The sequence below is a fragment of the Rhynchophorus ferrugineus genome, unplaced genomic scaffold (genome assembly GCF_030347505.1).
Source record: "Rhynchophorus ferrugineus isolate W39M unplaced genomic scaffold, kcgeb_rfMv2 rfM3, whole genome shotgun sequence".
Lineage (NCBI taxonomy): Eukaryota > Metazoa > Arthropoda > Insecta > Coleoptera > Curculionidae > Rhynchophorus > Rhynchophorus ferrugineus.
The window spans coordinates 34,456,705-34,481,479 of NW_027472582.1; the positions used below are offsets into that span (position 1 = coordinate 34,456,705).

The 24,775-nt window shown below is 29.3% G+C and overlaps 1 protein-coding gene across 5 annotated transcripts in view; it reads right to left on the bottom strand.

Annotated features, from left to right (window-relative positions):
• LOC143193902 (lysocardiolipin acyltransferase 1) overlaps window positions 1–20,067 on the bottom strand; it is a 31,774-nt gene extending 11,707 nt beyond the window's left edge. The window contains exons 1-4 of one of the 5 annotated variants that reach the window (XM_076400342.1): window positions 20,050–20,067; window positions 2,353–2,528; window positions 2,189–2,295; window positions 1,546–1,759 (exon numbers count right to left, since the gene is read on the bottom strand). In XM_076400342.1, coding sequence (XP_076256457.1) covers window positions 1,546–1,759; window positions 2,189–2,295; window positions 2,353–2,422 — 391 coding nt within the window. In that variant the 5' untranslated portion in view covers window positions 2,423–2,528; window positions 20,050–20,067. Of the gene's footprint in view, window positions 1–1,545; window positions 1,760–2,188; window positions 2,296–2,352; window positions 2,529–3,476; window positions 3,618–4,443; window positions 4,464–5,214; window positions 5,358–12,949; window positions 13,127–20,049 lie in introns of those variants that run through there. The other 4 variants (XM_076400339.1, XM_076400338.1, XM_076400341.1 and 1 more) reach the window with 4 other exon arrangements.
• Between the last annotated feature and the right edge of the window lie 4,708 nt (window positions 20,068–24,775).

Below are 24,775 nucleotides of genomic sequence, written 5' to 3' on the forward strand. Positions count from 1 at the left end.
CCAGCATTTATTATCTGGACTGAGCCTAAAGTGTGCTCCGGACCACGGTCCTCAGCAGTACGCCTACCAACTGGCGAATAGCCAACTTTAGAAATCATACCAGAAGACATCCGGTCTTACCCAGCCTGGTAACTGGCGTGACTGGGATTATTTTCCTTGTCGTATTTTACACTCTTCCGTACAACATTTACAAATTTTAAACAATCACAAACATACATTTACGACCATGCCCCAGATGGATTCGAACCCGCGGCTATCGCAAGAGTAGGAGGACCGTCCCATAGCCTTTACCACTGCGCCACTAAGCTGGCTAAAATTAATATAACTGTTTGGGTTCGGCACCGACTTTAAAGTAGTCAGTTGGTAGTAGTTAAAATAATATTGTAAATAGATAAATAGGTTTAAGTAGGTATTAAGCTAAAATGTGTGTATATATAATATAAAATACGTGTAGTAGATAGGTTAAATAAGGTTTTTGATTATTTTTACTTAGTTATAACAACAATTATTATGTACATATTTTATTTTAAAATGCTTTTATGTGCTAAAAATTGAAATTTGATTTTTTTTATTTTTAATGAGTTCCTTATTTATATTTTGAAGTCGAATCAATTTTTTTGTTAAAAATATTTTTTTAATTAACATTCCATCCCTAAACGGTTTCTTAGCTCTGGATAATAGTAATGAGACTTCATATGAGGCAGCGGAGCTTTGTCCATTCTCGGTGCTTAGTTTAGAAAACATACTTGTTTGTTGCATTCGTTTTTTTTTTGTATTCAGCTACCATAACTTTTCTTGCTTCACTAACATATTTTTATACTTTTCTTCATGTAAATAGTTCAGAGATCAAAATAAAGTTTCTCTTTTGTTCCAAGGCCATAAGTGATGTTAACTCTTCCTAGACTAACTCCGTCCCGTCCCTAATATAAGTGATTCGTAACAAAAACAAGCTTAAAATACTGAAAAAATATTCAATAACTTGAAAATAGTTCTCAAGCGAACAGTGACGTGCGCGGTGACACGTAATCGGATACACGCATAAAACATTTTCATGGCGAGCATTAGAGATTAAAGAAACTTGTTGCCAAAAGAGAAAATAATTTGTTCATCAAATCAATTGGGATTACGAAAAAATCAAATTATAATAATCTTTCCGCGGATTTCTTCAGATCAAACAACAAAAATAATGGATATGGAAAATTTAATTTTGATTGTCACATAATTAGAATCCGTATATGCTGAACAATTCAATAATATTAAATGTTAAATTATTATTAAATATAGAGAAATGTTAAAACCATAAAGTTTAAAAGATATTTCGCAATTTCACTGACAAATCGCTGAAAAAATACATGCAAGCACGTAATAATTAAAAATAAAATAGCGAAATACAAATTTTAGAATTTATGATTCAATGAAATAACGAAGCTAGATATTCAAAAAAATATAATTTATAAATTATAAGAATCTAATATATAATCTAATAAATATTTTCTTTAACAAATGAATGAAATAAAAAAATTGTGTATGTCAAATACAAATTACCTGCTCCCGGTATATTTCTAATAGGATCCTTTAAAATAAATTTCGTACTATATGTGATTTTTCCTTTGCCTTTGACAGCTTGCCACATGGCGGGCCAGATGAAATTCCAATCTACTCTTGTCCGATGATTTGATATTAAGATAACTGTTTCTTCTGCAGATATTGGATCGCCAGTGACTCGTACTTTACACCCCCAAATAACTTTTAATAGAGTCTGGAACAAAACAAAATACCATTATTTATAATAATGGAAAATTAGCTGGTAGACCCAAAGACATGTAATTTTTAAAAGAGATTTCATGAGAGAAAAATATTACAGTTTGTGAACAACAGCAATGTCATTTTTAGTAAAAAAATATATATCAATACAATGCATCCATTAATTTTTATATTCGTTGTAGAAATAAGTTTTCACCGTTGCACAAAAGAATATGTCACCAACAAATTATATTAAAATGGTCTGATGTAAAAAGCCTTATCGTCATAACGGACATCAGCAAACAACATAACCTGAAATTTGCCATGCAATTTTTGACAACTTATTTGTTCGAATCTTGGATTAAATAAGCGGCGAACTATCTGTAATTTATTTCCAAATTTTGTAAATTAAAAATGAACCAATATTATAACTAAAATGACTTACCGTGACAAAGAATTGCCAAAAGGTCGTAATAAAATCTCCCCATTTTCTGTATAAACTTGGTGAAAGTATTATTAGTGGCAACGCCGGGCAGTAAAACAAAAAGTAACCTAAAAAGTAGAGTAATTAAATGATTAATATTTTAAATAGAATTCAAATTAACATACCACCAAATATTGACCAGTTCCATAACCAAAAATAAATAACACCGTACCAAAAACGCTTCGATTCTTGCATTTTTCTTTCGGTGTGACGAAAAGAAAAAGAAGAAATAGATTGTAGTAAATGTTTATGCCATCGTTTAGTCGTTAATTAATCCTTCCAGTTGTACTATCTATAAAATCTGAAAAAGAAACATTGTTGATTATTATGTTAAAACGTACAAAAGTGTAATTAAATCATTGAATACATTGTATATCGTTGCCTGAAATATTTTAAAAATATATATAAAATTTATGACGCAGATGATATTGACATAATTCATTTGCAAAATTAAGGTGATTATAATGTTTCATGTGGTAGAGTATTGTTTAAAGGTTATTTTATCCTAATTAATGCTGGTAAACGATTTTAATTCACATACTTTCTTTATATTTTCTATAATTTTCTCTATAATTTATCTTAATATATAAATTCTTTTATAAAATAAATAATTTAAAACTGTTATATTTTATAACTTTAAAATCATTATTACAATAAAATAAGAAATTTAATAGTATGGGCTATTTAAACAAATCTTATCAAGTTCATAATTAGCAAATCAAAATAAACTTAGAATGATAAATTTTTTCCTAAAAGAGTTATTTTAAGAATGTCTAGATAGCAATAATATATGTTTCATCAATACACCATCAAAGTGGACTATATTAGTTGCAGAAGATATACTACGAAGATAATTTAAAATATAACCCTATAGATGTAATGATTATTGACATACAGTAATATCTAATTATGTCGATGTGCGAAATGAACAGGGAAGCATACAACGACAAATTGTATAGGAAAATCACGTGATAACAAAGTGAAATATGCCTACTATGCGTCTATCATCCTGAAAAATTATAAGGGATACCTAGACTCAGATAAGAAATAAGACAACGACCAAGACGCACAATACCATCTAGTTTACCTAATGTACTAATACAACAAACTCAGATACCATATGTACAAGTACTAAACAAGAATCAGACCAAACTAACGCGCAAAGAATCTGTCAGCAACAGATATAAACAAAATTTTGAATTATGGGTAAACATATGGAGTAAATAAGCATAATGTTCAATTTACTCACCACTGTCGTTAGCAAGCTAGCCTGATGACTGGATATTTAAAATACAAAGTAGCCGCGTGCAATGCTAATGGACTTCAGCAACATGTCAGGGAACTTAAAATGCGTCTATATGAACAAAACACGGATATTGTAATGGTTTCCGAAACACGTTTAACAACAGGAACTCTTTACAGATTCCCAAGTACAAGCTATACGATGCAAAACACCAAGATGATAAACATAAAAAATATAAATAGAAATACACAACACATTTTGAAAGAGATAAATTCAGGGCTGTTTAGAAGCCACCACTGCAACTATTGAGAAAGTACATGGGTCATTAACAATGAGTGTCTATTAATAAACTATCTATTGTCCATCTAAACATAACGATAAATGACTCGCAAGATTAATAACACTAGAAGGTGGAGAAGAAAATTAGTGCAAAAAAAATGAGAGCTATTTCTCTACAACACATCTCCACTGGAGAGTTAGCATATTGGCAGTCAGATATAAACAATAGTCCCAACAGCATAGACAATGTGTCATAAACACTATTGAATAATTCTTAGATTTATCACCTGAGTAATTTTAACAGCTATTTCAACAAACTGCCGTCTCTGTATAATTATAAAACTTAAATAAAACTGAGGGTGCAAATTAATAATGAACAAAAGTTAAGAATACAAGAATATTTATAAAACTTCAATCCAATTGACCCGTTGAACACATTTAACTAAGGACAAGAATTTCTTAACACTCCTTTTCAAACGCATCATTGCCACACAAAAAATTTACTGTGGGGGAAGTAAAACGGACAATAAATAATGAAAGTAATTTATGCTAAAAAATATCCGGCTTCGATCTAATAACTGGGGAAATTTTACAAGAACTCCCGGAAAAGTCAATACATGTTAAGCCAAATAAATAAAAAGTTAAGTAAAAAAATATATGGATTTTTTTGTTATATATTACAGTGTCTTTATACCAACGAATGTTTATCTGGACTGGACCTATTGCTTAACGTAGACTCCCAACCACGGTCCTCGGCCTTAAGCCTACCGACTGGCGAATGACCAACTTGGAGATCATCCCAGAAGACGTCTTACTCAGCCCGGTAACTGACGTGATTGGAATCATTTCATCATCAACTAAGGCGACAATATGGATTTTTCAATTTAATAATGAATTTTTGCCGAATCATCTTCGAACTACATATACAAATAAGGTGAATTTAAAAAATTAACACAAAAAAGCAGTAACAATTGAACTGATGAAAATAGCTGCATAGTCAATGTAAGGTCAAAATTAGATGGCAGCAGTACTATAATTTGCATACAATAGTCGTACTTGGATGCAGTTAGTAGCACCAGAATGTACTGGTGCAGTTTGATTTTGGAAACTACCGTATATATAACAGTGGTTACACAACAATTTAATTTGTAACTTTATGATATAATCCAAACCTATAAATTAACAAAAAATACTACTTGTGTTGACAAACCGGCATGATTTCTGGTCAACTATCACATTACAACTTACCGTAATTTTAGTGAAACAAACTTTATTATTTTGAAAATAATAAATAAAAAATGCGTACTTTGATTAAACATTGTTTTTTTTTCTATGAAATTAATATTGAAACTTGAGTTAGGAACCATCGAATAGAAACGGCTATCGACTGTTTAGTAATTGACTGCTCGTTACTATCGATTTTTTCATACGAGTACTTTCAGTACTGATCAACCTACAAACTAACTTTAAAAAAACCTCAGAGCGGTGATATTTGCACAGCAAAATGTTAGCTTTCAAACTGAGTACGTTTTCTCACAATTGGTAAAACACGACGACTGAATAGACACGACACACAAAACACGACACGAGACGATTCGGAGCGTTGTTTAGAACTGCTCAAATGAAATTAAAAGGAATTCTTGCCTTGAAATATAGTGTTGGATCAACCCTGAATCCCCCACTAAACACATAGACCTAAGGAATCGCCAGGAACAAATCGTTCTACAAAATATATCTAGAAAGTCTTAAAGGAAGAAGAACATTTAAATTATATCTTGTTGAATATGTTGATGAATGAATTCAAATTTCTGAAAAAAATCTCAGAGAGAGATTTATTGAGAATTAGAGATTTATTGAGTTATGGGTTAATACATATGATATTTAAAAATAAAATAACTTCACTTATATGATTTTTCATCACATTATTTTAATTTAAATTATTTTCAATTTATAATAGTTTAACATCGATTCAAAATGATATAATGGATTTTAAGCGAACAAATAGTCGGATATAAATTACAAATTTCAATTATTACATTGTTATCCGACAATGTCAGAGGTAAATGTCCGATAAAATAGAGAATTAATAATGTAATATAAAATATGTATTCAATATCTTTTAATTGAACTCATATGGTAATTATTCCAAGAAAACAGAGGAATAAAAATAGAATAATATAATATGTATTTATGTTTTAGACATTGCCTTAGAAAGTTAAATGTTGCTTTTATATATTATTTAGTTGTTGTATTGATATATATTAACTGATAATGCATAACGTTTTATAATTTATCGTAAATTTAGTGATCCTTAGACAATAGTAGGCCCAGCATACATTCAATAGTACATAACACTTGGTACAGTGTATAGTGCAGGCTTATCAAAAAGTATGCGGTCTTTATAATGGATAAGTGTTTAAGAGAATGCCGGTGTCAGAATTTATTTGCTCGCTTTGGCCAATAATCGATGAAGTCGACGAATTTCTTATAAATAGAAAGGTAGACTGATTTATGTTATCTTGTTACATCGCTGCGGAACTATACACTAACCATAAAGTAGTTTTGAACCATTTACTCAAGACTGAATATTAAAAGGAGCCATAAGAGACCATATATGTAACCTCGATTAACGAAATTAAAGGAAATTATAAAATATACCAAGGTATTTGTTACAATGAGGTTAGTTTGGACTACGATTGGTTTTAACAAGTTTAACTTGTTTATTAACCTCCTTACCCTGTTAAAGTGAACGATTTCCACTAATAAATGGAAACACACTTTAATAACACAATAAACACAATCCAATTCCGTGCTGGACTTGATTACAACATTAATTAAACAATCTCTTTTGAGAAAAACGTTTTACTACATCTACAGAGTACGAGCATTTTTATTGCAAAACACGTTGATTATTTTTACTTTTTTCTTCCTCGCCTTCTTCCGCTTCTTCATTAACAACTGGTAATAGTAGAGATTTGACAATTTCAGCATCAGTGAATTTGCCACAGATGGCTAAACCACCATCAAAGAAACTCTTTACCAGGTCTTAGCAAGTCTGGCGAGTAGCAAGTTATTATTCTCATTATAGAAATTATTTTAGGCGTCTAATGTATTTATGTATTTGGTGTATATTTATGTCAAGCTTATTTATGTTAGATTTATATATGACAACAAAATATAATTGCAACACATATGCGTTGGTTCTGAACATTTAGATAAACTAATTTCTAAGATATCGATCCTTTAAGAGTGTAAACATTTAGGTGGAAAACTAAGCATGTTTGAGACTGTCAAGAGGCAGACGGAATAAGTTAAAATTTGATTTCCTTGAAAGACATTCGATGGTGACCTTGGAAACCCGTGAAGGCAAATCTCAGGTAATTTTAGGGTGTATACTTTTTAGTGTGAAGGTTGTAGTCACTAATCGTTTATGCCCATCTATCTTTGCAATTAATAAGTTTTATAGTAAATAAAGTCACTTTAACTGCCAGTTTTTCGTTTATAATCGGGGAAAAAACACACAAAACTCATCATCACATGGAACATCACATTAAATGAAGCCCTGAAGCTTTGAATAATGCCTTGGTTTAGTAGTTGAGGTTTCGAAGTGGTGTTTACAGGCAAGTATTTTATAATTAAGTTTATTGATTAGAAATTTATCCATGTGCAGTACAATTATCGAAAAACATATATAAAGAAAACAGAATTTTCTTCTTTTTTTTCTTCATCTTCTTATCAAGATATTTAAGCCAACTGTTAAAATAAATAGCCTTACAAGAAAGCCTTAATGTTTGACGTGTATAAATTATTGACATTTTTAAAACACCGTGGTTTTTTGTATTATCCAGTGATGAACAGTTTATGTTTATATGTCTCAGTACAGTTTGCTCCCAGCAACACTGTTAAACAAAGTTTACTTCCGCAATGACACTTATTGCCTTTGAATGATCGGCATTACGATATCCCTCGGCTTGCTTTGCAAGTTTATCTTTCCAGCCATCACATACTTCTGCACTTTCCCCACATATATTTACAATACAATATTGTTTCTTTTTTTTTAATTATGAAGCCAACCGTTGCTAGTACCAAAATCTGCATGTCTCAATTCTACTGTCAACTGTTGAGCTTTTTCCTGAAACAGATTCCTCTACGCCCGTGTATTTAAATAATTTCAATATTTTATATGCAAACGCACGCAACCCACTTTCTTTCGAAAATTTTTCTTTGAACTTCAGAATTGTGGCGCATTTACTTGTGCGAATTTCGAACTTTTTGGCACAATTTTTTTTTCGAACTGTGCAACGCCTAAGGAACATTTTCTTCATTTTTTACCCAGGACCATTTCACAACAATTACGAACAACATTATTTATATTACTTAGCATCAAACAACAAGGACACTCTTACGAAGAATTTAACGTGTCTGAACTTATCGAGACATAAATTATTGTGGAATTAAGCGAGAATAATTGATAAGATCGATGTCAGCTAATCAACAATAGTTCAATAGTCAATAACACTTTCTATTTATATTCTGCAATTATTAAAATTCATTGTAAAGACGTTTTTGATAAATGTATTTACAATATAAAGGTATAGTTTGTTTAGCAACGAGTCGTTAGAGAGTTAGGGAATGTTGGAATATTTGTTATATTGGTTAACAGTAAACATTTTATTTTATGGACTAATTATTCATATTTGACTTGCTGTTGAAAATCGTAGAAACTTCACAATCAATTTTAAAGCCCGTATTGGCGCCAAATAAATGTGACTATAACTATTCTATCCTAAGCTGCTTCAACCTGGCTAAACAATTAATCCGATTCCCAATTAAAAATCGAGTAGAATAACCCTAAACGCGCATATAATAACTCGGCAAAAATTGAGAGAGATGGGCTGCAAATTTTTCATGCATTAACATAATATAGAAAATACGGAAGGACAACTTAAACGGGCGGATGTAAAATAAAGTTTTAAATTACGTAAAATGATATAGACATTTTAGACAGGCTGACTATAAAGCCAAATATGGAAGACTATTATCCAACAAAGATGGGACCTGCGTATAATTTTAAATACATAGCATGCTTTTATTTACAGATCATTTTACGTTACTAATCGGAAATAAGAATATGTCTAAGAAATCTGCTAAAAGAGCAAGCCAGTACAAACTTTTTAAGGCTTCCGAATTGCACAGTTTTTGTCGAACAACACTCAAAGCAGTTCAACATCAGTGACAAATAATACCGAATTCGTCAGTATCATAGACATAACCTAATAAAACTTGGGACGTATTTTAAGATGCAATATACTTTACATTATACAACATTATTTCATTTTTATTATCAAAGGATATATTGATTTTAAAAAATAATATCTAAATATAAACTAGTTTTTAAGGCCTTATTACCCAACAATATTTTACCTATTATAACATTTTATATTTTTTAAAATTTTTATTGATAAATATATGTTTTTTTATTGATTTGTTAAATTATGAAATTCGATTTATACAAAATAAAAATTTTCCCCAATACTTGTTTTGCTCGAGTAGTCAAAATTCACTAAGAGGTTTTTTGTTCGCACAAATTTTAACATTGTGTAAATTATTTAGAATTAGACAATGCCAGCTCACACAAACAGACTGATGTTCATTCATCATTCTAAACATTGATATAACTGGTCATCTTTGGACCTGTCCTCATTTGTACTCAAATATTTCTTCTCGTCTCATTAAAAATAAATTTTATTAATATGCACGGATAATCTTATTTAATGATAAAAAGTAAATAAATATTCCATTTTGATCCAAAATAATAAAGGGGCAATTAAACTACTAAACAACAATAGTTTTTATTGTTTTAAATTACTTTTTAAAAAATGTTTAGTTTTAAATGACTTTTATTACTTTAAAAAGTAGAGTATATTGGTATTCTTTTAAACTGACTGAGCTGAGAAATGACATAGGCAAAGCTATAACCATGGAAGAAGAAACATTTATCGAGAAAACGTCAAATACAATAAGTACGTAGAATTTTTGACGTGGATATTTAACTTTTTTTGTTGATGTTTACGCTTCAATAAGAATGAGTTTTTCACTCAAGTCACAAAACTACAAAATTCTATAAGATTAAATAAATTTGAAAAAATTTAAATATTCCCATTATCGTAATTCATTAATAAAATACAAATTACTATATTGTAAAATTATTTTTAAAATAGAATATTAATATGAGTAATAATATGAACATATTTGAGTGTTAAGTTAAAAGTTTAATTACGAAATCTCATATAAAATTACAACAGTATAGATAAATAAAAACGTCATGATTACGTTTCATGAATTAAAAAGGAATTAGTTCAACTTAATTAGTTTATCACTAATAAATTATTCATAATAAGTGAAATAATGAAATAATATTGAATCAAAAAAATTGTATGTGATATTTTATACTTATCTGTCTGGGTATAAAATATGAAAACTGAACGCTATGTTCGATTGGTGAATTGCCAATTGGCCTGCTTCATACATTCACAGTAAAAACATCGACATGTCTTTTTACTTGTATCGGAAATTTGCCAAGTAAATACAAAAAAGAAAACAAAATATTAAAGTATTACTTCTAACTTTTTAATTGTCCATCCAAACACAAACGGCTTCTTACTGGATGTTTCTTTATATCAAAATATAGAAGCAAGATTTTAATATTAATATACCGCTTAATTTTTAGATATTGCTGCTGTAGTATTGATCAAAGCTTCCGATTATAGACCATCAATTAAATTTGATAAAAGGTTGGTAGCTGATTGTACTAATGGTTACAATACCGTTATATGTACAAATCACTTTTGTTGTCCAGATTGAGTAATTAAAACATTATGGTCTTTAACTGATGTGACTTGTGATTGTGGTTAAGGTTGAATAAGTTTGCGGATACAAATATCCTGAACTACGACTGAGGCTGTCGTAGTTGAGCAGATTGATTCCAAGCAGGAACTTCACACGTGCATTTTTGTGAAACATTTCCCAAAAATACACAGAAAATACCTATCTCTAGATGGGTTTTTACCTTCCTCAGGAATCATGGAGCGTTAAATAACTCATAAACTTTCTTGAATTGGATAACCAGAAGTTGGTTATGCTGTCTGTCGGAGGCATACTTGTACCTTTGCACCAGGGATTAGGCCCCATACATATGTACTCATCTTACGAACATCTCATATAGAGAGTAATTGGATGTTTGCTATTTCTTCAGAGTAGTGGAAATAGCTTAATGTATACACCATTACCTTCTAATTACTTATGGCGAGTCTGCCAATTGCAGCGTATGCGTTTGCATATAAATTTACAGAAAAACTATTAATTTACCTGAAATACTTGACCAAGTAATTTTGCAACCTGGTATCACTTGACCCCATGTTGAAACGTACATAAACGCCCATAATATACATGGAAATTCATAATATCCTGCCTATAATTTAGTGATTACTAACCTTAAGAATCTAGTCTAGAAATTTTAAAAATCGATTTTTTGAAATCTTCAAAGTTTAATCCTTTGAGAATGGCCTTAAGATGATTTCTCAAACTATATAAAATTGTAAAGATACATTAGACGAATTCGATCACGGAAACCCTCCTCTGTATAAGTAAGAAAATTATAAAGCCGATTTACGAGAGTTTCAGATCATCAAAAATTCTACTGACTTTTAGATTCAGAAACCCGAAATAATAATGTATGTCTTATTTCATTGATATTGTATACATGCTGGAACACAAACCATCGACAATACAACTTTTACAGCAATTTGAATTTTTAATGAATGATTAATTCCTATTTTAAAATTGATGGCCCTTAGTGTTGGACCTTTTGATTCAGAAGCATATGCGTTTACCGTTACGCGACAAGTGTGATTGGGTGTTCAGAAATACGAGTGCTCAAACGAAATATAACGCTAGAAAAATATGTTTGGAAATAGAGGTAGGTCCAACATATGGACTAGGTATCGTACTATGGAAAAATGTAACAATAAAGTACCATTGTAAGACTTAAATAGTGCGTAACTCTACCTGAAACTTTTAACGGTTTTTTTTTCGAAACTACATTTTCAAGACGGTTGACATCTCAAGTTCTACTGAACCGATTAATTTGAAACTTGATCTTTGTCGATACATTATTCTATCGTACCCTAGTAAAACTATAACAAAATTTTTTAATATTTACAAAAAATCTAAAAATGGAAAAAAAATTGGCGAAAAAATGTTATTTAACTTTTGTACGATGGCAGCATTTCTCTAGATTAAATATTATTTTTCTTTTTATTATTCAGATTACTATGAAAATCGTAATTGTATCAACGAGAAGCGTAAATTTTTTAAGAAACATAACCTTCCCCCCCCCCTTCGCTTTATGAACATGCATTTATTTTAATATATAATTATATTAACAATAATAAAAATAGAATAAAAAATAGACAATAAAAATATTGTCTTTTCTAATTTCAGTTGAAAAATTTTACGTAAAATTTATGTAAGATGAATAATTAAGAGCAGCTATGGTTAATACAAAGTAATATCAAATATCTTTACAAGAAAGGATAATATTTATACGAACATGTCAAATTTTTAATAAGATCCAGTATAAAATAATAACTTAGTCATGAACTAATCCAAAATTGAGCTAGGGATGTCTTGCCACTGTATAAATATATTTGTAACACATTATGAACTGATGATGGGGTATATAGTAAATAGCGGGCTTGAATACTAATACTATACGATGATGGAAATGTTTGTCTTTAATTATTTTATGAACTTGCCTTAAGCATAATGTACATGTTTCTAATACATACAATATATTTGATGTTGAATAGGAAATATAGTTACCAAAAAACGTTTATTATCATTTGAATCGAAATTAACTCATTCATAACATCAAAACGGAAAATATAATAGTTAATATAATAAATATAATATGTTACACCACCACAAAAATGTATATAATAATAGTTATTAACTGCATAACTGTTATTAATATGCTGAGAAATCTAATAACAAATTGAACAAAATTATAGTTAAACCATAAATACAAAAATAAAAAAAATTTGGTTTAAAATAAATTGCATCAACATTTTAAATGTTTTTCTTCGATATATTAACAAGTAATATTATTTAAAAAAAAATTAAAATGTAATTGTACTTACCGGAAAATATATTTAACATATTAAACCAAATCGAATGAAACTATCTGGGGTTCGGATACATTTTTAAACGAGAAATTCTTATGGATAACTACATTTTTAACATGAATCATACTAAAGTCTAACAATTAACGATACCGATTGAAACCCCCTGATTCGCAAGGACCGTTTTCGCCGACTGAGACCCAGGCGAGACTCGGTCCAGGGCTGATCGATAATGAATCACCATCCAGCATCTCTAGGAAGGGAGGGGTGGTATGATGAAAAAATGCGATGTTGCCACCAATTGTGCTCGCGAAAATTTGTAGCGTTACAGGTAGTCGATACCGACACCAAAAGGACATACCTGAGCATTAGATCTAAGCGGACATATTTACTACACCTATTATGAACAAGAGAAATTTACTTTAACCAGTTTGAAACAGTGACAGATTTATAGATTTATGTCTAATAAACAGATTTTTCTACCCCTACTGGACTCTGCAATTCAATACCTTAGTTCACAATCATATTAATAAAATATGTGATCAATGAAACTATAACATTATAATTTGTGCTTTGTCGTTCTCATTAAAACTTTTTTCCTGTTATTAATTTGACTAAGAACTAGGGGATCATTCCGTCAGTCCCTAAGCTATTCTCACAATCCACGATTTAGTGAAGATTGCACAAAAATATATTTTCTATATCATATGTTTTAAATTAGATAATGAGATGCGTTTTCTTCCACAACAAAAACCTCCACTTTTTCGAACCTTTTCGTGACCGCCGACTCTGGCTATATTTTATACGTTTTTATTTTCCTTCGCTTATTAAATAAAACTTGCTTACAATTCAAATGAATATAGTGCCTTTATCTACATTAAATATAAAGACAGTTCATTAATTTTTCTCTAAACATATTTTCTTCGACAAGAAAAATAACCATTTCAATTTCCGTTGATTTTAACATCCTAGCATGCTGACCGCATCCGGTTTTGGCCGTAAAATAAATTTATAGGAATTGATGATCCACATCTGGTAGTAGTAACAGCGATCCTAGTAAATGATAAATTTCTTCTTGTATCTGTAATTATTATATTATATCTGATACTATTAGAATATTACAAAAAAAACTTGTCCTATAATATACGCATTGCGTCAAATAACATCAAGAAGTAGTTAGAAACATTTTCTATCTCAGAAACTAATAAACGTAATGGATCTGGTGGTGGAACCAATGGTGGCGATTTTACTTTTCAACCGGCCCAACAAATCCCAATATATATTACCGCAGTTTCTAAATGCCTTACAGTATTGACAAAGGATTGTCATTTGCCAAATTATAACTGATTTGTTGACACCACAGTACTGCGTCTGCGGAATCGTTCAGTTTTTTTGTGTCGTGCGCGCTGTTTAATGTGCACGAACTCCTTGCACTCTAAGCCTATTCACTTTATTTTAAGTCACTCGAACGCAATTGGCTCATACCAAAAAGATTATTCTCATTTTCTGTCTCTCGCTGGTTATCAGCAGCACATGAGATAGCTCGTCGCCATTGGATTAATAATAAATATTGTTAATAATAATAAAGAAGTTAAATGGTTCTCGTACACTCGTACTCGCTACATGGTAAATGTTTACTCGACAGCAATTAGAATAAGATACGAATTTATCACTAACACATATCAGTTATATCATATTTGATATATATGTAATTATTTTTCATATACCTATAAAAAATATTTATATACCTATACATTATATATCATAATAACAAAGCTGGTAGTTTTAATCATCATACAACACTTTTAGGCCGAAAATAAATTTTTGAATGAACCTATAAATATTTGAAAACCAACAACAATATCGGTCCTCTGTGACAGTAAAACTATTAACAGTGGCTGTGACACTTTGTATGGGAAAACAACATTTTTGGTTTTACTACTTTCCTTGCAATTATTTCATGTTTCTCACCATATGATATTAGCTGGTACCTGTTCTTGGCTATAAGTATAACAAAACCAAAATTAGCTGAATCGCTCCAGCTGTTTTACCGAAACTAACGAACAACAATCCATTTTTATATCTCTAGAATATATATATTTGGAAGCTTATAATACAGTTTTAAAATAATACGAATAATATCCCTATTAAATTGAATAAGCCCAATTAAGTTATAGATGTTTTACATTACGATTTTGTTAATAATTAAATCCACAAAATCATCAATTGTGTCGCCGAATAAAAACTAGTTCTCACATTTCGGTACAAAAAATACACATTTGTTCATTAGTCTGCTCTATGTACTAAATTCTTGCGGGTCTTCCCGACCAGGTATCCGTAACAGGATTCCCCTACCCGGTTCCAGGCCAAAAAAAAATATCTATGTACTAAAGAGCTAAAGCTCTTAGCTAGATGGTAGATAGTTTTTCACTCACTTTAAGCAACAAAAGTTCCTCTCACTGAAAGTAAGTGTTCGCAGTTTCGCAAAAAAAAACAAAATCTGCAAGAATCATGAAAGTGTACTCATTCCTGAACTAAGTCAGTTTCCAAATGATAAGGACACATGTTTACCAGGAAAATGGCTTATTATCCCGTCAAGGTCAATGGCAAGAACTCACTCGGTTTAGTTAAAAATTAAAACTTTTTAAATTCATTGTAAGTCTCCTGGCCATTTTCTAACTGGGGCACGAGTTTATTTATGAGACTTGTTTTGCATGTATATGATATTGGATACATATGGGCCAAATTGCCGTTCCCTAAGATTTGCCATATCTTTATAAATACAAAAAAAATAGAAATAATCGAGCACTGAATGAAAAATAAAGCTTTCTCTTTAAATATTTTAATGTATATTTTCACAGAAATTTTAAGATATAACCCAACATTTTCATGTTGCAAAGTCAGCTGATAGCTATCTCCCATGATGATTTAGCCTTCTTTTTGTCTACCATGCTAAATTCGGGTACACCTCTCCTAAAAACTCCTCATACTAAGTCCGTATGACCATATGGATAACACACTCAATGTATTTCATTTAGAGATTACTTCACATTCAAAATAAATTTAATGTTTAATTACATTTCGACAACTTCCAGATAATCAATGAATTAAATTACTTATTAAAATTAAAATTGGTGGGAAAATAATTTTAGTTTTCACTAATAGATGGCCTTAAAATGTCATGTCTCGAGTAACAATTTCTCAAGAATGCGATATTTTAGAGCGTTTCAAAATTACAGTCCATAGTATTTTATAAAGATAAGTCAAAAGTACGTTGACAATTTCCGTTTTTACTTAAAAAAATAAACCATATGCCCATTGTTATAGTGTTTATGGTGATGAATGTTTAAGTGTGCGCTTGTGTCTGCTCGCTTTCATCCGAGAAATTTCAATATTGAAGATGAATCCCGCGTTGGCCAGGCATCGTCCTTTAAAATACCAAGGATGATCGACACATTTCATCTGATAACATCGACAGGAAACTAAACATCGACCATAAAACAGTTTTAAATACTTTACAACATACTGCGTACCGAAATAAAAGATACTCACGATACTCACTGGTGACTCCATATGAGTCATCAGTGGAAAATGTAATGGACGGTGTTCCTCTTTGTGAATTGCTGAAAGTAAACGATTTCGAGTTATTTCCGAAACAAATGAATTGCAACTATTCATTGTCAGGTAAGACAGTATTGTGCGAAAAAGATCGCTTAACGCTAAGGAAGGTGTTGATGGTATTAGAAAGAAATTACTCATCATGAGCTCCTCGAAACTAACCATACTATTAATTCGACTTTCTACTTTTTGAAATAATGGAATGGAATGGAATGAAACTACTGGAATTTCCATTGAACAATTTTCTCCAACCCAATGTTCCCGATATCTTTTATCACTATTTTTTCAATAATTACCATATTGTCATATCAATATAGAGAAATAATAAAATAAATCCTAGGAAAAATACTTTATTTGTCACAAAATATTTGATATCAAATATTTTCTAAAAAATAATTAAATAGTATAGTGATTATTATATAAATATGTATATTATTATATTACTGAATTATATAAATATTTGTTAGCACGAATATTATAACTAGTGATTTGTTTTCATCTATCTGATATACAAACTCGGAGGAATTTATTCCTAAAGTTTTGCGAGATGTAAAATCTCTATCATCTCTACCAGTTAAATTTTATTTGGTTAAGCATAAGAATAAAGTTAAGCATAAATTATTGTTGTTTATTTGGTCAGTGACTTGGAATTCTAAAAATGGTTTATTTGTTAATAGGGATTGTATTATAATCGCAGTAATTCTGTATTTTTAAAAGGTATTATAAATGTGCAGTTTCAATTAACATTGAAAAGCGCAACAATAACAACATGTGTGCAATTTTTAATGCTAGAATTTTAAACAGTAGAAGAATAAACAATTTACGCTTTGATAATATAAAAATATAATATATATATATATATATATATATATATATATATATATATATATATATATATTGTTTGCATAATTAATACAAACAATATCTAATATTATAATATAAAAAATATATACTGTATTACAATAAAACATCATATTTATTATAAAAGAATTAAAATATATAACATATAGGATTAAAATATATAACTAAGAAGCAACTTTTGTTATTGTGAAAAAAATTGATAAAAAGGAATTTCGCGTGTTGATAAAATATTGCGTTTTGAAGGGAAAAAATACAGTTGAAGCAAAAACTTGGCTTGATACCGAGTTTCTGGACACTGCACCAGGAAAATCAACCATCAAGGATTGGTATGCTAAGTTTAGACGTGGTGAAATGAGCACCGAAGACGGTGAACGCTGTAGACGCCCAAAAGAGGTTGTTACCGACGAAAACATAAAAAAATCCACAAAATAATTTCGAATGACCGTAAATTCAAATTGATTGAAACTACAGACACTCTAAAGATATCAACTGAACGTGTACATCATATCATTCACTAATATTTGGGAAAGCTCTATGCAAAGTGGGTGCCGCGCGAGCTCACTTTTTACCAAAAACAACGACGAGTTGATGACTCGGAGCAGTGTTTGAAGATGATAAAGCGTAATAAACCCGATTTTTGCGTCGCTATGCGACAATGGATGACAATCCAATCGACAAGTCCAATCGACAGTCATCCGAGTGGACTGCACACGATGAACCCACTCCAAAGCGTGGAAAAATGCAACAGTCGGCTGGCAAGGTTATGGCGCCTTGAAAAAGGAAGGACCATCAACAGCGACTATTATATAGCGTTATTGGACCCTTTGAAGAGCGAAATCTCCGGAAAACGGCTGCATTTGAAGAAAAAGAAAGTGCTGCTTCACCAAAACAATGTACCGTGTCACAAGTCAGTGAAAACGATGGTAAAAATTCATGAATTGGGCTTCGAATTGCTTCCTCATCCACCGTATTCTCCAGATCTGGCCCCAAGCGACTATTTCCTGTTCTCATATCTCAAATGAATGCTCGCTGGGAAGAATTTTTCGTCGAATGAAGGACAAATCGTACTACAAAACTAGCATCGAAAAGTTGGAGGGTAGCTGTAATCAGTGTATCAACTTTGAAGGGAATTATGTTAAATAAAAAAACTAATTTTGCCAAAAAAATGTGTTTTAGTATGGTAGGCCGGGGACTTTTCAATTGATCGGTTATGTAATAAGATCTATTATAAAATAATATGTTAATGATGAGCACGTTTTAAATTATTTATAAGCAATATAAAAGCTATATTACTCCATCACAAGTATTAATGTAATAATATTTATTAATATTCATAAAATTTATTAACATTCTGAGAAAACAAATGATAGCTTGAGCAAAATTGTTTTAACAAAGTTAAACAATAGATATTAAAATAAATTGCATATACATTTTAAATGCTTTTCCATCATAAAGCTTTTGATATATAAGAATTAAGTAAAATTTGTCATAAATGCTGGAATTATAAATGTACTTAGAAAATATTTTATCTAATTTATCTACAAATGTTACCTTATTTTTAGCTTTATTTATTATAATTTACTATGAATCCTAAGAATTAAGAGAACAAACTAAATTTTCAAAAAATTATTAAAGTACCAATTTATAATATATATTATTATTATATAATATATATCATAATATATTCTTATTATTTAAAAATACATATTCAAGACATCCATAAATCTTAATTCGCCAGGTTTAACTCAACTTCTAATAATATATTTCTAATATGTAATATTCCATCGCAAGTATTAATGTAATAATATTTATTAAATTCATGAAAGTTATTAATATTCTCAACAAAGTTAAAGCATATATATTAAAATAAATTGCATATACATTTTAAACGCATTTTCATGATATAGCTTTTGGTTTATAAAAAACAAGTAATATTAATTAAAAATACTGAAATTATAAATGTACTTAGAAAATATATTATCTAATTTATCTACAAATATAACCTCATTTTAGCTTTATTTATTATAATTTACTATCAATCCTAAGAGTTAAGAAAAAAATCTAAATTTTCAAAAATTATTAAATTACCAATATATAATATATATTCTTATTATTTAATATATATTATTATATAATCTTATTATTTAATATATATTATTATATAATCTTATTATTTAATATATATAATTATATATTATTATTTACAAATTCATATTCAAGACATCGATAAATCTCAATTCGCCAGGTTTAATTCAACTTCTAATAATATATTTTCTCCATTTAACCCAATTAAAATTCATAATCATCAAAATCAACTCAATAATAAAAAATACAGCTTTAGATATCTTTGAATCATAAAATATATTAAACTTAAAAATTATCAACTCCAATTATCTGCATTTATTTCACAAGTATAGAATAATTTAAGTCATTTAAGTTAGCTAATAATTAAATAAAAGATATGATCAAGTTTATAATATAGAATAATTAATTTCAAAAATTTATTTCGAACAAAATATATGAATAAATAAATAATTGCTTGTAAGCTATATAAATAGATATAATACAATTTAAATAAAATAATATATTATATTTTTTTAACAAAAATCTGAGTATAATTGGCAAAACTGTGTACTTACCATCTTTAATAAGGAAAGAATACTAAAATAGCTATTAACAATAAGTATTTAAAATACAACACATCTGCTATTGCCACCATTTCCATATTCACGAACATTTTACATACAATTTAAATATCTTATTGGATATAAGACTGTCAATTGTATTAAAGTATATTTTAGTCGTGTGTGCAGGAGTTATCATTGATTTCGTTCTAAAAACTCGAATCCTCGAAACCTTACAGGTCTTTCTGAAGCCTTATAAAGTCAATTATTCCCTACAAAAATAACATGAGTGGGTCATCTAAAAGCGTTTGCGTAAAGCGTAGAAGTACCTATAAAATTTAATTAATTTATTTTAACACAACGTGCTAATATTAGTAGTTTCTTCCAATGCTCAGAAGTATCAATTACAACCTATAGTAATTTCAATTGTGTTCTACATAAATAAAAATATTATTATACTCCTTGATTAAATTCACTGGTCTTAATATTTTAAACAGGATTATTTATTTCATTTAAGTCAGCTTTCCACGTTTTATTTTAATACAATAACCAGTCTTAACAACGTTATAATTACCTCTAATAATCAAATATTTGTTTAAATTTTATAAGCACGAATTATTACAAAGACTACTAGTCGAAATTCGACCAAAAAGTATTGAATTAATCACGTTTCTTTTATAATATAATAAAACCTTAAAAAAATTAAAAATGATACGTCACTAAAATTTGTTTTCGCGGTATTTTGAATATAAGATCAGAAAAGTATTTGATATAAAATTTAAATAATAGATATGTATATATTAAAACATATTAAAAATGTTATAGTCACATATCTTATTGCATCAATCACTAAACACCTTAATATTTATCAATGCTTTAAATTGTTATTTTATGTTGGTACTCTTTATATATTAAACAGAACATAAAATTAAACTTAGGTCTATAAAGTAAATAATCAAAATAATGTATACCTAGTTCAAAGAATAAAATGTCATATAGTCACATATATTATTCCATTAATCACTAAAAACTTTAATATTTGTCAATTTTTTAAAATTTTTACAAATGTACCGTTAAAAATTCATAATTTCTTCTATTTTTCCTATTTGTTCCATCTATGCAAAATTTGTAATAAATTTCATTTTAAATCCTGCATAATTTTTCATTTGTGTATTCATATAGTCCTTATCTTTTACCCATAATTCTAACCTTAAATATATATTACAAAAACAATAAGTACATCATGCCGATTAAAAAAAAATTATCTATTTACCTAAATGTTTAAATAAAATGGCATTGTTTTTCTATGGCTTTCATTTATCTATTGCTTTCTACTTTGTATTATATCGCATGTGTCACAATTAAAATTCTATGAAACTATTTTATTGAAGAAATTTATTTGTTAAGAAATGCATTTGCTGATGAAACATGAAATTAATCAAATGTCAGTCCGATTAAAATTTACAGAAGGCTTAACAACCTTTAGAATTACCTTTAGCACAATGATATACTGTTTCCAGAACCATATCATTTAATAACAGTATCAGACATCAAATAAAATTAATATTATGATTTCGAAGTTCTGAGTGTCTTTTAAGTAAAGAATACACACGATTCTTATTATTATCTAATTTTATTAATCTATGTGAATTTCTTTGTCGAGAAATGCCGAGTTTTTTTTTCACAGCTTTATATCTCTTAACATTAACTTATTTTCTATATAAAACATGTAAAAGATAACTTCACGTGGCTATACTATTCTTAATCGTTTTTTATCTAAACTTACCATAACTCTTTAATAATTCTAACAATACCGGAATAACCGAAAATAACACAAAACATTGCTTAAAATTAAATAACTTCGTTTAATAATGTTTTTGTCACTAACTTTTCGTTTTAATATCGTTTGAAATATAAAAAAGAAAGGTTCACTTAATTCTAAGGTACTGTCCTTTATTTTATTTTTTAAACTTAAAAAAGCTTTCCACAGCGAGATTCGATCCTAGTACATTATTGCCGGCGAGCCAAACTTTGCCGCTTGGTTTATTTATGTATTTTATGTCACACATCTAACAGCTGCACCAGGTTACATGATTTGATCGTTTTTCGTTTTATTGGAGTGTATTTATTTGTAGAGCATATTACACAAAAACATTAGGCCTATAAATTCTTCCTCGATATAAGCTTTAACCGTACCAAATTTCATGCCACCAGGTACCCCCCTTTTCTTCAGACGACAGTAAAATGATCCCACAATAGATGTCGAATGTCTAATATAGCCCGACAAATTTCACAGCTACGCGTCCTTTTCTATGCAGGCATTATTGTTTACGATAATTATGTTTAGAAAGTCATTATTAGTACAATTGTAAAAGATAAATGTATATTAATATTACCTTATCGTTTATAAAAGAATGCATAATTCTCCCCACTGCCGGCTTGGTGGTGCAGTAGTAAAGGAGATGGGACGGTCCTCCTATTGTTGTGATAGCCGCGGGTTCGCATCCTGCTGGGGCATGGTCGTAAATTTATGTTTGTGATTGTTTAAAATGTGTGAATGTTCTAGGCAAGAATGTAAAATCCGACAAGGAAAATGATCCCAGTCACGCCAGTAACCAAGCTGGATAAGACCGGATGTCTTCTAGGGTGATTTCTAAAGTTGGTCACTCGCCAGTCCGTAGGCTTAATGCTGAGGGCCGTGGTTTGGAGCCCACGTTAAACTTTAGGTCCGGTCCAGATAAACACATAGTTGGTAAAAGGAGACTTCAAAATATTCTCCCCACTTTGGAAAATTATGAATATTTAATTATTTCAGTCTATTATTTGAACGATTACCTATTTTAAACGAACTTAAAAAAATTAATCAAAAGCTTCATGTCAATTAGTTTATGGATAAAATTATGGGATTCAGGCCACCAAGTTTCTTATGTTTAAGGCAAAAGAAAAATAGAACTAAGTGCGGAAATGAAAGAAGAAATGAGAAAAATTATTAAAGAAATAGATCCAACTAACTTTATGCAGCTGATGGAACTTTATACTACAAAATTACAAGAGTCTGATGAAGTTAAATTTATAAACTCTCTGTACAAGTATGTACTACAATTACTGTAATAATAATAATTACTTTATGGTTAGATTCTTTTTGTAGATTTTACTTATGAGACGAGAACAGAATAAAAATATGGACTAATTATTTCCGAAAAAAAAAACGCTGGAATCAATACAAATATGGTAATACAATATTTGAACAATATTTTAAAGACAGATACACTAAGAAGGAATGCTAAGGTAATAGCTGAAAAACTATTAGACTCGTTTGATGATCTGATAGATTTGAAAGTGTGGGATAGAATTTTGGATATTGAACAATCAAATGCTAGTAACTATCAGGACAAAATAAATATTAGGACCCAAACACAGCAACTTACGATATGTACAAAATCCATGCAGTCCTACAACATTCAGGCAAATTTAAAATAAAATACTACAATAAAATATGCAATGTAAATGTCAATCAAATATGTGAGAAAAGTTTGAAAACGTTGTATTATAGGGTGTGAAAGATTTGTGTGCATAAGTAAGTCTGTAGCTGTCTAGAGTACTCTGTGAAGCATGTGGATTTGGTACATACGCACGATGAAATGGGTACTAATTCTTTTTCAGATAATGTAACAAAGGCTCTTTAAAAAGTTTAAAAAATCTTATAAGAAAAATACACGAGGAAAGCAGAAGAACCAAATAAGGAAAATAGCATCATAAGAGAATAGATAATACATACAAGAAATACAACATAGAAGTGAATATTAAGAGATCAGATAAGTTCTCTTAGAGTGATTCAAATCTGTGTTTTTATATTTTATTTGTGTATGTTTCAAATACACAAAGCTTCAAATCCTATGTTATCAATTTACACCAACCACATTCTATTAAGTACATCTTATATTTATACTATCCTGCAAATTAATAACGCTTCATTTAAACATTTAGCTTTTTTCCATCCTTTGAAATATCAGAAACATATAAGTAAAATAACAAATAAACAAAAAACTTATACAAATATGAACATTTTTCATTATTACCTTCTTCAAACAAGTTCTATTTTCATATTATTTAGCATAAAAATATATCCGTTGTTCCATAACAATCTACAATATTAGTGTTATTAAATGGTAACATTTTACTAATATTTCATTTTTCAATTTTCTCTATCAAATAATAAGCAATTACATTACATGAACGAAATAATATTAATAATGTGAATATAAAATTAACCTAAAAATGGCTTCTTAACCGCAAGTCTTGTAAACAACAACTTGTACATAGAAAAGGACACGTAGCTATGAAATCTGTCATACTAGATTAGAACAAAGGCGCATTTGTAGTTCTAGCCAATCAACACCTATTGTGGGGTCATTTTATTGTCGTCTTTTTTTTCTGAAAATGGAAGGCAAATTTTTTGCTAAGCCGATTAATATATAGATGATTTCTATTATTCTAATTTCTATTAGGTACTTACCGTAACAACATATATTGTTACGTTTTGTATATATAAGTTATATAAATTGTGCAAACTACATAAATTGTATAAACCGTTTCACCGCAAAATATGATGATAAAAAGATATTTAGTAGTGATGTATATAAAAAGTCGCCAATATGAGTATTTATATTATATAATTTGTCCATGATATTACTAAAAACCTCATGTATTTTCTCAGGCATAGACATTTACAAAATATTCT